Here is a 12,185-nt window from a genome sequence, read left to right on the forward strand (position 1 = left end):
ATGTAAATGTCAGAGGCCAAGATCGATTTGTCTAGCCACGTTTCTGATAAGACAATGACATCAGCATCAGTTGAACTCGCCCAAATACGGACAAAATCTAATTTAGGTAACAGACTGCGCACATTTAAATGAATTAAACCTAACCCCGTTCTAGAAATAAAATCAGCAGGAGTAGCTATTTGACTAAAACTACCAGGTGGACCCGGATTTGGCTGTACATTTCCTGATAGTAACAACAATAAAAATACCAAGCACCTTTTCCTCTTAATCAACACACATACATTTTCAGCTGTTCTAGAGTCCCCAGCAAACTTCGCAAAAGTGAGATTAGAGTTAAAAAAACAATTCTGAAGGACTATTGTGGCAGGCATGTGAGAAAGACAGACATTTGACGAAATGAATGTCCGCGACAGTGCAACTAGCAATTGTTTGTGCAACCCATCCGAACCTGTACAGGGGATGTCCACTGCGGGCGGCAGAACGGACCCGAATCCAGCAGAATTTTCAGGATGACTAGCGAACTTCTCCATGTCCAGCACAGTCAAAAAAAGGCACAGCAGAAACACGACATTTGCCATTTTCCCAGTCCAGCTCAACAGCATCCACGATGTTCCCGAAGCAAAACCACGTCAGGACAGCAGCAAGGAAATAGGCAAGCAGCAGTGTGGCAACACTCCGGTTTCTCCGCGGTATCTCCAGACCAGGCCTCCCCCGCACAGTAGCACCCAACAGGTGGGAGTAGGCCTCTAACAGCAGGTGGATAGCAGCCTTCAGCCGTGGGAACCACCACTTCTTCTCATCTTCAATTATTGCTCATGTGTCCAGCCTTGCGTGGTGAACAGACAACAATATCATTTGTCATAATGCTTCTCATCAGAGTGGGTTTACTTGATTTTTCGTGCAGAGCGTTGTCTGACAGTATTGAACGGTGAGTAACCGCAGAGTGAGCAGGTCTGGGAGCCTCATCCTTCCATCAGGCCCAGTCAACGCCTCCAGATTCAAACGCACCGTTAGGCGTGGACGCGCTCGCGCACGTTTGGCCTCCGGTCCTTCTGTACGCGTTCCCACCCCTGGCTCTGATACCCCCAACTCTGGCCAAAGTGAGAGAGCGACGCCACTCACTGATCCTGCTAGCTCCGCACTGGCCCGCAATGTACTGGCTGGCGGAGATATATCAGCTGCTGTGCGGGCAGCCGTGGCAGCTCCCACTAAGCAGGGACATACTGTCTCAGGCGGCGGGACGATCTTTCACCCACACCCAGAGCGCTTGGCACTATGGGCCTGGCCCGTGAGTGGTACAATCTGAATACAGTGGGGCTCCCTCAGAAGGTGATAAACACTATTCAGAGTGCAAGAGCTTCCTCCACCAGGTCTCTCCATGACTGTAAGTGGAGGGTGTTTGAGGAATGGTGCCTTCAAAAAGGGCACACCTCTTTTCAATGTCCTGTTGGAGTGATTTTATCATTTCTACAGGATCTGATTGATAAACACAGAGCTTTTTCTACGATCAAAGTGTACCTGGCTGCTATTGCTGCATGCCATGTGGGCTTTGAGGGAAAGACGGCTAGCCAACATCCTTTGGTCTGCAGTTTTATGAAAGGGGCTTGCAGGCTCCTTCCTGTTTCCAGGTCACTGGTGCCCTTAAGGGACTTGTCAGTGGTTTTAGATGGGCTCACTCGACCTCCATTTGAACCCCTGGAAGAAGCTGACATGAAAAACCTGTCACTGAAGACAGTGCTGTTACTGGCTCTGGCATCTGCCAAGCGAGTCAGTGACATTCATGCGCTCTCTGTACATCCTTCATGCACTCAGTTTGCCCCGGGGCAAACGAGAGTGTTCTCTCTCTAGGTCGTCCTCAGACGAGCCCTCAATCGTCGCTTCCAGTCATCCCGGTTCTCCATACATCTGGCCAGTTCATTGGTACTTTTTGCTCCTGCGTCGTTCTTGAGTATGTCCACGTATGTTTGTGCGGGACGTCCTCGTGACCGATGCCCGTGTGTTGGTTCCCACAGCACCAATTTGCCGGCTGGCAGCTTTTGATGCCTTTGGCAATGTCCTGCTAGTCTCATTCTCCTGGCTGCAATTTTCTCGCTCACCCTTGGTTTTCCCTCGTACAAGATGTTGTTGGTTAAATGTACACTCTTGCTGATGTTAAAGGCCATGTAATGCATCTAACACAGGTGTTTTTTAACATGTAGTTTAGATATCATGTAGTGGCAATTTCTTATGTTACTTTATATGGTAAAGCCAAATGATTATATTATGCTTAGAAATTGTGTTGGAGCAACTCGACCTGTTGAACCACAAGGGAGCATCCCGCCAAGGTCGTACCTGAAGAATGCGGCCCTCCCTAAGGGAGGATTGTAAGATAATAGTTTTCTGTAGTTGTCTTATCTTTTACTTCCTGCACAGCAATCAGTCCTCTATAAAACACACACACACATTATACCCTGTGTGCACTCCTGCAGACTACTCTATACTCTGTGAGACATGTACCTTCGAGGCGCCTCGAATAAAGATCTTAAAAGACAACGCTGCCTGCTTTCACCAGTTTATTATTGATTACTCTCATTGTACATCTTTACAGTGTTGACGAGTTTAAAATATCCACAACAAATTGGTGTCAGAAGAGTGGGATCTCTGAAAGCTCCGTCGGGGACACCCAGGGACGATGGTGGTTGGTCGCCGGGATCCTCGGATTCTCCTCTACCTCGACAGAAAGTGTTACGGGACGAGAGGACCAGCGCCTGAGTGAAACTGATTGACTTCACGAGATCCAACGAACTCAATTCCTCTAAAATATCTGGTGAGATGTACAATTTCTAATTGTTTAAAAGTAAAACGTAATTAACCTCCATGACATTTATTAAGCGGGTTGCTCAAAAGTAGGATATTTGGTATATCCGTAGGATATTTGGTATATCCGTCGTAAAAGGTTTTACGATCAGTTTTTGTGTGATTTGTACTGAGGAACAAATATCACATCACCGACGGGTGAAAAATAGTGTTTTGGTAACACGGGGTGTTTTGGTAACACTTAAAGACTTTCTCCATGGGGACAAAGCAAAGTAAGGGGGCAGAGCCTCCTGAGGGCCCAATTGTAGATGTCATGCGAGCAAAATATGGTGAAAGCAGTCTGTCTAAATTAAATATATGGACGGAAATGTTCGGATTTCCAAAGGGAGGATCTTTGAGTAAATAAAAAATCAAAGACCTAAAGGACAAACTACAAGAGTGTGAAGATGGAATGAGAAAGAAGAGTACAATTAAAGTAAAAGAATTGGAAAAGATAGAAAGTCACAGAAAGTGGTTAAAATACTGGGAGGGTGAAGCAGAATGCCGTGAAAGGAGGCAGTTGGCCTCGGCAATAAAGAAAATAAAGGTGGATGATGCAAGTGAAGGAAAAAGGGAAAATAAATGTTGTCCGAAATCACACAATCCATTCCACCAGACATCCACTTCTCTGTATCCGTCTCTGTACGAGGGACCCTCTCCTCGACCACGGATTTCCGTTCCACCCTCAGGTCCATCCACCTCCCCTGGTGTATCGAGACCCAAACCATCTTGACGCCGGTGCCATGGGTGGGGATCCAGCAGAGGCAGAAAAACGAGAAACGCCGCGACCGAAAAGACAAGGCCCTACTGACCATGGTCCAAGCCGTTACAACCGCCTGGTCACATCAACCCCAAGGAGACGGCCGTGGCAGGGGGGGCCAAAGAGGCAGGGGAGGTGTACGAGGCCGTGGAGGTTTCAGAAGAAAAGGCAGAGGACGAGGAGGCAACTACACTGGCAATAATGGTGCTTGTTTCCACTGCGGTGAAATGGGTCACTTTATCGCTGAATGTCCGAAGAACACCCAAAAGAAAGACACTCAATCTGCTCAAAACAATGACAATTCTTCAAACTGACATCGTTCGCGGGAGGAGGTGGAGGAAGAGGAGGGAATTCGGTCGAGTGAGACGGGACCTCTGCCTGCAGCATCAAAACAGGGAAGTGCCACACACACACACATCGTGCAAGCTATTGATACATTAGACAAATTAGAAAACATGCCTGTGGTTAAAGAGGGTACATATTTGAAATATGACACTGAAACAGCATTTAAGAAATTTCCCACACTAACTCTGGCTATCATGGGTGTTGATGTTACATTTTTGGTTGATTCTGGGGCTACACATTCTGTAGTAAAACTGGCAGATTTGCCAAATTGTAAATTTAGTGGTAGATTTATCCACTCAATAGGAGCTGCTGGTGTGACTGTAAAGGAGAAGTTTTCTGTACCAATTCAGTGTAGAGATAACGGTGATGCCAGCCATCCATTTCCCACATCAGTAAAACACAGTTTTCTTCTGTCATCTGTCTGCCCTATACATTTATTGGGCAGAGATCTGATCCTCCGGTTTGGCCTTGATCTCATTTCTACAAATGAGGGTCTAAAAGTCAGACGACCATCTCCTATTATGGTCCAAAAGCTCGCATTTGACGAAGAATTGTTGTATGTGTATCCAGTGTTGAAAGTGTGCCGGTCCTACCCGGTCCTTAGTACCGGTAAGAGATTTCCAGGCGGTCCGGAGGACCAGGAAGAATTGACAGCTCCACCCGTGGAATTTATACTACGAAGGGCAGATATTTTGGTTTGGATTACTGGTCTGGGGGAAGCTCGCGAGTGTGTGTGTGTGTGTGTGTGTGTGTGTGTGTGTGTGTGTGTGTGTGTGTGTATATACGTGTGTGTGTTTGTGTATTTTTGCGTTTGTGCGTATTGTGTTTGTGTCCCAGGGAAAACACTAACGAGAAACACCGGCTGCTGTTATGCCTGCTGTGACCTCAAGTTACTCCGTTCTCCGCTTGTAATTATGCCGTTACAAGCTTCTAAGTTGTATTTATCATCTGAATTTGCCGAAACAAGTTTCATATTCTGAAAGCCAAGACTTTGTTTATTTAAAATCAAACAAAACACCCGAACCCCGAAAAACTATTTTTTTACGCAAATCCACGTTTATTTTGAAATGAGCCGTTGCGACTTCCGACTAGGGTGACCACCCGTCCCGCGTAGCGCGTGCACGCACAGCGTTTGAACCCCAATTCATGCGTCCCGCAAATTGAGACCATGTCACGCATAATCAATGCTTGCTCAAAAAAGAATTGCTCGCTCTAGCTTCTTGAGCTCTTGGCAGCCAAACTAGCATTACTTGAGACTAGTTCAGCACGCTACAGTTGCCACACCCACCCCCCAGTATAACTGCTGACTAGGTTGTCAAATTTTGCGTCGTCGTCATGACAGCAAACGGCCGCACGCGCGGCGACAGACGCTGTGCAAAAGACTTCCGGCGGAAATGAAGTGCATTTGTGTAGGGTTATGCCGCGCTACCCGTGGTTTTGTCGCGTGAACTTGTCTATAGAAAATGGCGTCTGAAGCACCAGTAAGTAAAAAGAGAAGGTGTGGGTACAGGAAAGAGTGGGAGAGGGAATATGTGTGGCTGAAGGCTGTTGAGGGGGATAGTGAGAGGGTTTTCTGTGACATTTGCAAAACGTCCTTCTCAATCGGACATGGAGGCGAATACGATGTCAAACGACACAGACTGACTGACACACACAAGAAAAATGTCCAACAAAAACAGACATCGAAATCTATGGATGCTTTCCTCCGACCCAAAAACGACTGTCTAGCTGACAAAGTCACTGCTGCAGAGGTGACGAGTGTGTATCACACTGTCCAACACGCTACATCATATCGAGCAGGAGATTGTGGCATAAAGCTAGCCCCAACGATTTATCCGGACTCGGACATTGCCAAGAGGATGGCCTGTGGTCGGACGAAGGCAGAAGCTATTGTCACTGATGTGCTTGCCCCTGCCTCTGTCGAAGATTGTTTCAAAGTCCTCAAAAGACCACTACATGAGCAACGAGAGGCAACAACTAAAGGTACATTTAAAGTTATGTTCATGGATGTAATATCGTGTTAGCTATTTATCTGACGTTAGCTAACTGATGTCTAATCATATTGATATTCTTCTACTATGTTAAAAGTCAACGTTTCCTTCACTTCAATGAAATTAAATAGCATCAGTAGCCAACGCAAACATAAAGGCTAAAGGCTCTTCCGTGCCTTTGTGAAACCAGGCTCTGTGTACCTTATATGATTTCACAAAAAAAAGCAACTATGATTTTTGAAAAGATGTAGGCCTAAATAATTGTATAGATTATATTTATATAAAATCAATAATGATCAAAACAGTAAAGTAGTGTCTTGTATTTTTGTAATAATCTGTTTTTAGAGAATCTCTCTCAAGTTCACCCCATCTGTGTGTGTCTCCACAGCCCACACGCCATTCTTCTCAGTGGCTTCAGATGCCTCCAATCATGGGACCACCAAGCTCTTCCCACTGTCAGTGCGTTACTGGACGCCAGACTTGGGAGTACAGACGAAGGTCATTGATTTCTATGATGACAGTGATGAAACATCTTACGCGATCCACAACCAGATAGTCACCAAGCTGGAGGAAAACGGACTGGGACTAGACATGATATCTGCGTATAGTGCTGACAATGCTAGTGTGAATTATGGGAGATACAACTCTGTCTTCCAGAAACTGAAAGAGAACAACAGTTCTATTTTGAAGGCAAACTGTGTGGCCCACATCGTTCACAACAGTGCAAAACACGCAGGAGATCGGCTAAATATCGACATAGAAAATGTTGTCAACAAGACCTTTAGCCACTTCTCCTCATCTGCCAAACGCGTTGAGGAACTTAAGTCAGTTCACACCTTTGTGGAGATAGAGTACCAGTCCCTGCTTAGACATGTGCCCACAAGATGGCTGAGCCTGTGGCCTGCAGTGAAGAGGCTTCATGACTGCTGGGCTCCTATCAAGGCCTATTTTCTCTCATTGGGAGAGGAACAGTGCCCAAAGTCACTATGGCGGCTGTTCAGGGATGACCAGGATGGTGAGGGCAACCCCCTTGAATTACAGGTAATTATTTTGAATTGCATTCAACAGGGATAAGAGAAATTATGATAATGCAAAGAGTGATCATTGACTCATCTTACTTCTTTTAGGTTTACCTGTCCTTCCTCAGCAATGCGCTGAAGATTTTCCACGACACTGTGCTGGTGCTGGAGCGAGAAGATGGGACTGTCTGTGAGCTCTACGATATGATGTTCACCCTAAAAACCAAGCTACAGCAACGACAGAGTGATGGTTTCTTTGGGGCCCAGACGGGTGTACTCTTCCAGGAGTTTCCAGACAGGCAGGCAGCTGTGCTCAGAGAGGATATGTGCAACTTCTACCAGTCCTCTCTCACTTACCTGGAGCAGCGCTATGACTTCTCAGACTCCAACTACCAGAAGAAAGTGGCTAGCCTGGCACTACAGAAGAGCCCATTCAACTTCACCCATCTCTGTGAAGCTGTAGAAGTCCTGCAGCTAAGCAAGCAATTGGACATGGATGCACTATATGATGAGTATTGTGTTGTTCTGCCACACCAACAGGCCATTGTGCAGTCAGAAGCTTCAGTCGTTGAGAAGTGGGCCACCTTACTCAAGCACACACACACACCAAACATGACAGCATTAGCTTCTTTCCTCTTGAGTGTACCAATCACCAATGCTTCAGTGGAGAGGGTCTTTTCACTGATGACAGGATGCTGGACAGACACAAGGAACAGATGTTCGGTAAACCTCATCAAGTCAGAAATCCAGGTGAAGAGCAACTTCACATTCAGTTGCAAGGACTTCTACTCTTATGTAGTGAAAGAGAAGGCTCTCCTCAATGCTGTACGCTCCAACAAGAAATACAAGTTCAAGAAGAAACCTGAAGAAAACTAGTTAATATCCCATTTCTCTAAGATGTAGTTTGATTGATTTTGAACATTGGTGGACTGTTTACAGGGTTGCAAATTTACCATTTTTAGGTTACAGTTGCCTTTTAGGTGAAAATGTCATTGTTCTGCATAGGATTTTATGTTGGCAACTTTTTGCATTGTTGTCACCTTGTGATGTTGATGGGTTCGCACTCCTGTGTCTATACTGAAAAAACATTTGGAACCTTCTCATGAATGTTGCTTGAAGTGAATAAATTGCTTAAGTTAAATAGCATTTGCCAATTCATTGTTCAAAATGTTATGAATCTTTATTTAGAAAGAAATACACATTGGTGGCCTATTGATGGACATACATCAGATATTACACATGTCTAGTGGAATAGGGCACTATTAATGTACTATGTAAGATGGTATGTGCTAGAAATAGGTAAACCACTTCCGCGCCGGGCAGTGTCCCACATTGTCCCTCAGAAACATACCCCTTGTCCCCCCTTGGGCTTCTTAGCAGGTGGTCACCCTACTTCCGACTGATTTCGATAGAGCGGGTCACATATTAGCTTTTCCCCACTTGATCAGAACAGCGGGAGGAGAAAAGAATGGAGTGACTGAATGACAGCTAGAAAATTAGGCTACGTGGTAATTAAAGCAAAAATGCAAACGACGACTCTTCAGATGTTTAAGAGAAAGGAGAGAGATGAAGAAACTCAGAATGTGCTTAAAATTTGAAAAACAACGCCCACAGATGACACAGGTGATGATGCTTATTTAGCCCAGAGAATGGACATGAACATGGCCATGATGAATATAATAAGTTAGCTAACTAGCAAACTGTATATCTCTATATAGGGTGCCCAACCAGTCGATCCCCAGTCGATCTCAAGATGTCTAAAAGTAGAACAACAATATTCTGTTTTATCGTTAATGTCCTACAAAGGGGTGGCCCAACTTTGTGGCTCAGGGGCCACAATGATGTATCAATGTGACAGCCGGGCCGGGGGGCATTGTTTGGTTCCGTCTTGATTCATGTCGGGCTGAGGGTTGTTTTAATCTCATTCTCCCGCACGCGGGGCGACGTCCACGCGCAGCTGCGACGACCAGGGAGGAAGGGACTTATCGCGGCGCGCGCGGCGTGTGGACTCTGGGGGATAACATAAATAAAAATTGGATCGTTGTATTTTAGACTTTAAGGTTTCTTAAGATCAGCGCGGGAACCCTGGCTCATTTATACCAATATTGGACGGGCCACATTAAACACATAAACGGGCCGCATGTGGCCCGCGGGCCGTAGTTTGGCCACCTCCAGGCCCGGTTCTACGGGGGTGCATAAGGGTCCCAGTTGAATGTTATGCACCCTCACTTGAAAAAGAGAAGGGAGTGAAAAATATTACATATACAATAACAATAATAATAATAATAATAATAGTAGTAGTAGTAGTAATATGAAGAAGAAGAAGAAGAATATAGTTGAAAATAAAATAAACAGTAATTGTGTTCAAATATTGTGGTCAAATAACTATAGTTAATAACCCCCCCCCGTCAACGATTGCTGCCGTCTTGGTTCAAAAAAGGTTGGGCACCCCTGCTCTATATAGTCAATGGCTATCTTACTCAGAACACAACATGTACACAGCATACTATTTTAACATTAAATATTTTTGCTTTGATATCTTCTATTTTAATCTGCACATTGTGGCATACATTTTATTTTATTAGTATTTTAATTTATGTAACCAATATTCTGAAAATTCAAAGAAAGACAGAGACTTGTACATTTTTGACTGTCTGCTGAATTTAGTTATACATCTTTATTCTAATTTATAACAGTTGAGGCCCAGAGGGAGGAAGAGGAGACTCAGCCAGAAGAAGTGGCAGCAGGTCCCTCAGAAGCCACCACAGGTGATGCTAGCCCTACTGCATACCCTTCTATATGGAAAGAAGAACAATATGAACAGTTCAAACATGAATGGATGGATGTATGCTCACAATGGAAGGCTAGGCTGTACCCCATGCCATGATGTGAAGGACCTGGGTGTCATGGCCTCCCGTGGTGTTAATATTGCTATTCAGTGGGCTGATGGAAAGATAATCCCAGCTGGTCCATCAAGGGATGTCCAGCTTTCATCACTGCGCAAAAAAATCCGCGAACACGAGAACTCTGCAGCACATAATGAAGCAGTCAAGATTATTCAGACAGCAAATAAAGATATTCTTCTGAACATGAACGCGAGTAGTCAGGAGCCTGTGTTTGAGTCTACTGCCAAGGTATTCATGACAGCCTATTATGTGGCCAAGAACAACAAGCCTTTCACAGACTTTGAGATTCTGATTGACCTGCAGCATGCAAATTCTGCTGATTTGGGGCGTGTTTTGCATAGCAAAACTGTCTGTGTTGACATAATTGAGCATGTGTCATCACAGATGAAAAAGGAACTTCTAAAAAAGATAATAGAGACCAAAAGCAAAATCACAGTATTGGCTGATGAGTCAACCAGTGTTGGGCACAAATCAACACTAATTGTGTTCCTGAAGGCTAGTGTTGATGGAGACATGGAGCCCATTGCCTTTCCGTTGGACCTGGTTGAGCTGGATAGTATGTCTGCTGCTCATATCAAGGAACAGATTATGGGTTGCTTGCTTAAAAATGGCTTCACTGTTGAGTTGCTGAGAGAAATCCTCATTGGATTTTGCAGTGATGGGGCCAGTGTCATGCTGGGAGTGAAGTCAGGTGTTGGGAAGTTGCTCCAGGATGACTTCCCAGGCATCATACTATGGCACTGCCTTAATCACAGACTGGAGCTTGCTGTTGACCAGGCACTGGATGTGACAGGGGGAACAAAGGACTTCCAGGCATTCATGGACAGCCTATATTCATTATATAGCCAGTCACCAAAAAACATGCGGCAGCTGAGTGAATGTGCTCACAACCTGGACATCGCCCTCAGGAGGATTGGAAAAGTGTTCAGTGTTCGATGGGTAGCTTCTTCATGGAGGTCAGTCTCTGCAGTTTGGCAGTCTTATCCAGCCTTGGCACAACATTTCCGTGAGGGATCAGAGGATGATACAAGGGACAGCAGAGAGAGGACCAAATTCAAAGGTCTGCTTTCTAAGTTGTGCTCCATCAACTTCCTGAAAAGTCTTGCACTGATGGCAGATGTTCTGACTGAACTTAAGAACTTGTCAGAAATTCTTCAGAACAGGAAGACCACACTCCCAAAGGCCCATGACATCATGACGACGTATGTCAAACGCATAGAAAGTTTCAATCGCTACCCAGGACAACATGCAGTTGATGCCAGTCAGGCAGAGGAAGTGATGGAATTCAAGGGAGAGGAGTTAAGAGTTGGCAGGTCTCCCATCATTGACTCTGCTCAGTTCATCCGAGCAGTGGCAGACAATATGAAAGAAAGACTCTTCACAACCACAGCAAACAGAGCACAGGCCAGTGTTGCAGCCAACCGAAAAGAGGCTTATAACAGCCTTATCAATCAAATGGCAGTCCTCAACCCTGACAACTGGGACCATGACAATCCTCGATTTGGAGATAATGAGGTGAGGGCTTTGTGTGATGTCCTACATGTGAACCAACAAGAGGCCCATCTTGGATTCACAGAATACAAGGCCAGTGGAGGAAGAAACATTCCCAACAAAATGAAGAAGTTGCTCATGGCAGTGGCACTGTCTCCAAGCAATGCTGACTGTGAACGGGGGTTCAGCACAATGAACAACATCATAACTGAGTATAGGAGCAAACTTACAGCAAAAAATGCAGCAAATCTCCTCTTCATCAGCTCTGTGGGACCACCATGCAGACAGTGGGATCCACTGCCTTATGTGAAGACCTGGCTGGGCAAAGGAAGAAGAGCAGCCCACTCAACAAGCTGCATGGCTCGCCGGTACACAGAAGAGGAGAGCTACTTCAGCCCTCTGTGGAAAATGTGGAAAAGTGTGTAGTTTACCTCCCTCAACATGCCTTGCTAATGGTCTGTTAAGTTTTGACACAAGTTGTATGCACAATTGAAAATAAATAATTGACTATACATATTGTCAAGTGTTTCTAATTTCTACCCCATAAAGGCATTAAAAATTTGAAGTTTGTGTTCAGGGATGCATGAAGCTGGGGGCGGGAGGAGAACAATATGAACCAATGAAGGTCGGGGTAGCATTATAGTACCTGCAAGAAATTCAAACCACTTTCACCTCTGTGTGTATCAATGGCTGGCAACATTTCCTGATTCTCAGAAACTGTTGCGTTTGGCCCGTCAGCGTGTCTCCTCACTGGCTGTGTTTATGGAAGCTCCTCATTTGCATTGCACTGCTAGTGTTTCTGATGATAAATGCAAATACTATGATGAACAGTTTCTGT

The 12,185-nt window shown here is 45.2% G+C and overlaps 1 protein-coding gene across 1 annotated transcript; it reads left to right on the forward strand.

Annotated features, from left to right (window-relative positions):
- Positions 1–4,512: 4,512 nt before the first annotated feature.
- On the forward strand, positions 4,513–8,339 carry LOC307020104 (uncharacterized protein). Its single transcript, XM_079651252.1, has 3 exons — positions 4,513–5,923; positions 6,320–6,972; positions 7,059–8,339. Exons 1-3 carry the CDS (start codon positions 5,404–5,406, stop codon positions 7,824–7,826), a joined length of 1,941 nt encoding a protein of 646 aa, XP_079507378.1. The 5' UTR covers positions 4,513–5,403; the 3' UTR covers positions 7,827–8,339.
- The last annotated feature ends 3,846 nt before the right edge of the window (positions 8,340–12,185 follow it).

This window comes from Notothenia rossii (assembly GCF_949606895.1).
Source record: "Notothenia rossii genome assembly, chromosome: 9".
Taxonomy (NCBI): Eukaryota; Metazoa; Chordata; class Actinopteri; order Perciformes; family Nototheniidae; genus Notothenia; species Notothenia rossii.

What these genes read in the sequence shown, in the direction of transcription:
- LOC307020104 (XM_079651252.1), top strand. Translation starts at nt 5,404, where the DNA reads ATGGCGTCTGAAGCACCAGTAAGTAAAAAGAGAAGGTGTGGGTACAGG. An exon ending in ACGAGAGGCAACAACTAAAG is followed by an intron (nt 5,924 to 6,319) that starts GTACATTTAAAG and finishes GTGTCTCCACAG; the next exon opens with CCCACACGCCATTCTTCTCA. An exon ending in GCAACCCCCTTGAATTACAG is followed by an intron (nt 6,973 to 7,058) that starts GTAATTATTTTG and finishes TACTTCTTTTAG; the next exon opens with GTTTACCTGTCCTTCCTCAG.